Source organism: Lathyrus oleraceus, chromosome 3, assembly GCF_024323335.1.
Source record: "Lathyrus oleraceus cultivar Zhongwan6 chromosome 3, CAAS_Psat_ZW6_1.0, whole genome shotgun sequence".
Taxonomy (NCBI): Eukaryota; Viridiplantae; Streptophyta; class Magnoliopsida; order Fabales; family Fabaceae; genus Lathyrus; species Lathyrus oleraceus.
In genome coordinates, this window is record NC_066581.1 from 70,109,841 (window position 1) to 70,115,359 (window position 5,519).

General features: G+C 33.0%; 1 protein-coding gene across 1 annotated transcript; it reads right to left on the reverse strand.

Moving 5' to 3' along the window:
- Nucleotides 1-934: 934 nt before the first annotated feature.
- Nucleotides 935-5,203, reverse strand: LOC127129718 (ATP-dependent Clp protease proteolytic subunit 5, chloroplastic-like). The gene is made up of 5 exons (XM_051058851.1): nt 5,147-5,203; nt 2,148-2,201; nt 1,885-1,935; nt 1,285-1,290; nt 935-1,156 (listed from the first exon to the last, which is right to left on the reverse strand). Exons 1-5 carry the CDS (start codon nt 5,201-5,203, stop codon nt 935-937), a joined length of 390 nt encoding a protein of 129 aa, XP_050914808.1.
- Nucleotides 5,204-5,519: the final 316 nt, after the last annotated feature.

The window sequence follows — 5,519 nt, forward strand, 5'->3', positions numbered from 1 at the left end:
TTAACCACTCCATATGATACTCCCTCATAAATAACTTTCATGAAGTACATTAACATGTTCCTTGAATCAATAACTTTTGTTTCGATCATGACCCCCTTCGTTGATAGATGTGTTGACCCAACCTGGTTTCAAAATTGGTTTCCTGGTGTGACTCCCTCTACTGCTGCAATGTCGAACTTCGTTTGGACAGCCTTCTTAACTCTGGCACTCTTATTCACTCGTATTAAGACAGTAACTATTGGATTCACCTTCATTGGCTATCGGCCTAATTTAGTGGCTAGGAAATTTGGTTTCAGCCAAATGCTGCCAAAGTCCCTTTATACTAGGGAGGACGATATTTGTTGGTCGGAAAGGAAGTTTTCCATTCAAGAATACAAAGAATGCATGGCGTTCGTTCGACAACAAGTCCTATAACTACCTACATTCCAATACCAAACATCTCTCTTCTCCAAAGTGGAGATTGATGGTTGGTGGTCGAAATACTTTGAAAGAAGCTTCTCCGAAGAAAAATTTTGAAAGAGACTGTCGACCGCCTTTTCCAACTTGCAAGAAAATCCCGAGAAGAAAGCAGGTACATGTTAATCCATTATTATTTTATTATTTCTCCCTTTTCGCTTTGCCGACTTCATGTATATTTTTGTTATAAGTGAAACCGAAATAGAAGACAAGACCAATATCGAAGGTCCAACTAATGCACCAGAGTCCATGAAATAAGAAGAACCTCAAAAGAAAAATGTAACTCTTTTCTCCACATGTACAATAGCTAATCTCGAAGTGACTCTAACATGCCATCTTTTTTTCAGAGTCGAAAACGTGATTCAGACTCCCCAACAACCACCAAACTTAAGAAGAAGAAGAAGAAACCCGAGAAGATCAACCAATCCTACTTAACATTATGGTTTACTCAATAATGAAGCAACAATCTCTCTCTATTTTAGACACTAGTCTTGTCATTAACCTCGGTTGCAGCCGATAATGGCCGGAGAGCTTTGAGGGGATTTGTTATAACACCGTCTATGAGTCCATACTCTTTGGCTTCTTTTGCACTCATGAAAAACTCACGGTCAGTATCCTGGTTGATCTTATATAAACTTTGGTCAGTTTGATAGGAGAGATACCCATTCAAGTTTTCCTTATGATGCAACATTTCATTTTCCTAAAGATCAATTTTAAGAACAAAGTCATTTTCCTAAAGATCAGTTTTAACAACAAATATAAGTTTTATTTTCTCTAAATACCAAAACATTTTATTAATAACTAGAATACTAAAGTGCAGTTTCATACCCAAACCTGATTATAAAAAAAAGAATGACCGACACATTGAAAAAGCTGACTAATAATATCTGGAAACGCTCTTTCACCATTGGTAAGGGTCCCTATCCGTGTGCGTGCGTGCTCAGGGAAATAAGGGGAAGATGGAACTTGCAAATCTTCCCTTAAAAAACAATTATAAGACAATTAAAAAGTTAATGTTTGATTGTGAATTGACAAAATTGATTTTGAATGATATGAATCTTTAAAATCGATGCTTAAATATGAGTTGAATGTAAAATAATATATATTTGTATACATTAATATAAGACAGTATGGTTAAATAGTCACTATAGCGGTGCTACACCATTACAACATAATGGAATTTGGACAAATTGATATTTTTGTAGATAAATTTCTGAGATGATATTAACAAAATTGTACTCAATAACAGGTTATGTATATGACAGGTTAAAATTCATTAAAATAATAAAGAACAAGTTGTAACACCACAACCAAAAAAATTAAATGCAACACTATATTTTCAACAGAACTAGAAGAAATTAATTTTAAGACCTAAAACATACAATTCTAATTAACAAAAAAAGAGCAGGTTGTTTACTATGACATCACCTCTTCTTTTGCAAAACCTTCTTTGCATATGATTATGCCAAAATGCTTTATCTTCATAACATATAAAACATCATTTCTTAAGAGTTATTAAGTAAATGTGCTTTTCATCAAACATATACAAAGCATACAAACTAACATTTACCAAAGTAGATGAACAACAAAAAACTAGTAGCCAGAGTAATGGTTCCAACATGTCCGGAAATCCTTCTCTAGATAATCACCATTATTGTAGAAGAACAGTGTTTCTCTTGCACCACAAGTACCTTTACAAATTCATTACAAGAAGACTCATCTAAAATAGACTCAAATAATCCAAGCTAAAAACAATTATCAAAGCACATGAATGGTTAATAAAGAAATCTTACAGTTCAAAACAAGTATCAGAAGTAAATTATGCATATGTGTTACACTCTTGATCCTTTCTTTTCTTTTCTCTCGATCAATCTCCAATGGCACTTGCCAACTACAATGATTTATCAATCAATTTATCCAATCACTACAACTTACGTCTTAATGAAAGTCCTCCTCTCATACTTGTTGCTCCTCTTTTAGATAACATAAAATATCATTCTTAGACAAGATCTATGCATATTGCTTTGATCTCCAAGAACAAAGAAAAATTCATTTATGGTACACTTCCAAAACCTAATGCATTTGATCTTCTTTACTCTCCTTAGGTTTGCTGCAATACCACTGTCTAATCATGGATCCATTGGTGTATCAATGAGGCGGTTGTGTATTTTGCGCTTTAGTTTGAATCAACACTTGATGTTTTGCAAAACCTCAAGATTTGGTTCTCTCAAAATGATGTTTTTAGAATCTCTGATAATCAAGAAGAACTATACAAGATTCGTAAGGTAATAGATGGAAATGGAAAGGTTCCTCTAGAGGCACCAATCGAGTGTGCACTTATTATGGGAGGACTAACCACACCATTGAAACTTATTTTTCCAAGACAATCATTGGTATAGCTAAGCTTCAAATGGATTATATGTGATTAACACTTCAATTATAGGTTTGATCATTTGTTTACACTTATGTTTCTAATGAAGATTCCATCTTTAGGAATTATATGCTAGGCCACACTTCTAACATTGGCTTGCATGCCATTTCAAAATTCTTTCCCTTTGTATCTAGTCAAAATACTTGGTCACTTTGTGATTCATGCCCTTATGTTAAACAAAAGAAATTTCTTTTTCATTATAGTGATACTTATTTCTATGCTCCTGTTGATTTCTTGCATGGTGACTTATGAGGGCCTTTTTCTATTGTCTCTATATTATGCCATAAATACTTTCTTATTTTAGTTGATCAATTTAGCAGGTTCACTTGGATAATATTTCATAAAACCAAGTATGAAAACTAAAGAAACATTGCCAATTGTGTGTCTTATATAGAGAATCAATTCAATACCACTTTAAAATGATTTAGGTCTGACAACGACATTGAATTCTCTATGGATTCATTATTCAGTTCAAAAGGAATAATTCACCAAAGATCTTGTGTAGAGACTCCTTAATAAAATGGTCTAGTTAAGAGAATACATCAACACATTCTCAACATGGTTAGATCCTTCTCTTTCCATTCCAACTTTCTTTTATCTATGTGGAATTCTAGCGCTCAACATGATGTCCACATCATTAACAAGCAACCTAGCCATTTCCTTAAATACAAAAGCCCATATGAACTTCTATACAAAGAGTCGCATTCAATTGTCCATCCAAAAGTCTTTGGTTATTTATGTTATGCAACCAATTTACAAATACATAAAATCAAATTTGATTCTAGAGCCAAAACAATCTATTTTCCTTGGATTCAAATGTGGCACATAGAGGTATATTTTATATTGTCTTAATTCTAATAACTTATTTGTGCCTAGAAACTTCATTTTTTTATGAGACTCATTTTCCCTTTCAACCATTTCAGCCTGTGACATCCTCACACCCATTAAATATCACTATCAAACTCACCCGTTATCATATGAATGTGTTCCTAAACCTATACCTCACAACTCTAACCTTCCCTCATAACACATCCAACCTTGAGCCTATAGTTGTCATGAATGATGATATTGATCCCTCTTCTACCCTTTGATCCTCATAAAGTCTACTATAATGGTTAAGAAACTTGGATATTTGCAATATTTTCATTGTAATTCTATTTTAAACACTTATATTGCATTAACTAACCACGTTGCATACCCTTTATCGTATGTTTTGTCATATCGGTATTGAACACCTACCTATAAAGCCTTATGTTACTAAATATCCACACAATCTAAACGTAAGACCTACAACCAAACCTCTCAAATTGATTGTTGGAAGCAAGCCATGAATATAAAGTTACTTGCCCTTGATAAAAACAGTATTTGGACCATTGTTGATCTTCCTTCAAGAAAAATGCGAGTTGGTTGCAGGTGGATATATAAAGATCAAATATAAGATGTATGGCTCAATTGAGAGATACAAAGCAAGATTTGTAGCAAAAGGTTACATTCGGTTGGAAATGGTGGATTACATTGATACATTATCTCCAGTTTCAAAAATCACCATGGTTAGAGTTCTTTTGGCCTTGGAATCTATTAAACATTAGCACCTTAAACAATTCTACATGTCATTGGCACCTGGTCGTCTTGTATACAATGTCAATTCCTCTAAGGTATGCAGATTACAAAAGTTCATTTTTGGTCTCAAACAAGCCAGTCGACAATGACATTCCTAGTTCTCCTTAGCCTTAACCACTTTTGGGGTACATTCAACCCTGTGCGGACCATTCTTTATATACCAAGTCAGAAGGCATTAACTTTACAACTTTATTGGTGTATGTAGATGATAGTGTTAATTGAACACTGCATGACACCAATAAATAATGTTAAAATGTTTCTTAACCAACTATTTTGCATCAAATATCTTGGTCAATTAAATTATTTTTTCTTGGCTTAGAAATTACCAGGTCAGAGAAGGGTATCATTGTTAACCAAAGGAAATACACATTTGAGCTCCTTGAAAATATTGGTTACTTAAGTTCCAAGCCATTTGTCATTCCTATCAATCTAACAACTAAACTTTGTGTCACTGGTGACACCCCTCTAGAAGACCCTACGTCTTATAAAAGATTCATTGATAGATTATTATATCTCACCACACTCGATCTCACATCTAAGGATGGTAAAAAAAACATGTCAGCGGGTAAAACCTATCACGGGTATGGGTTGAATAGTTTAATGGGTATCTACGAGTAAAATAAATGGATATTTAATTACCTTTTCCTTATAGGCACCGATAGAGATTTGATGATACCCGTACTCACGAGTATCCATATCCGTTAATAATTAGCAAAATTACTTAAATATTATTTTGTTTAATCTAAAATTATTATTATTATTATTATGTTAAATATGAAATTTTATTATTATTATTATTATTATTATTGTTATTATTATTATTAGGTTTAATTACAATTTTGGTCCCCTTATTTTATCTAATTTACGAAAATGGTCTCCCTGTTTTAAATTTAAACAGTTTTGATCCACTTTCATACTTTTGCACTTAAAATTAACGATGTTTCTCTTTTTAAATGACATGTTTCTTGTGAAACATGACAAATCATTGTATATAAACATACTATGGTGTTTG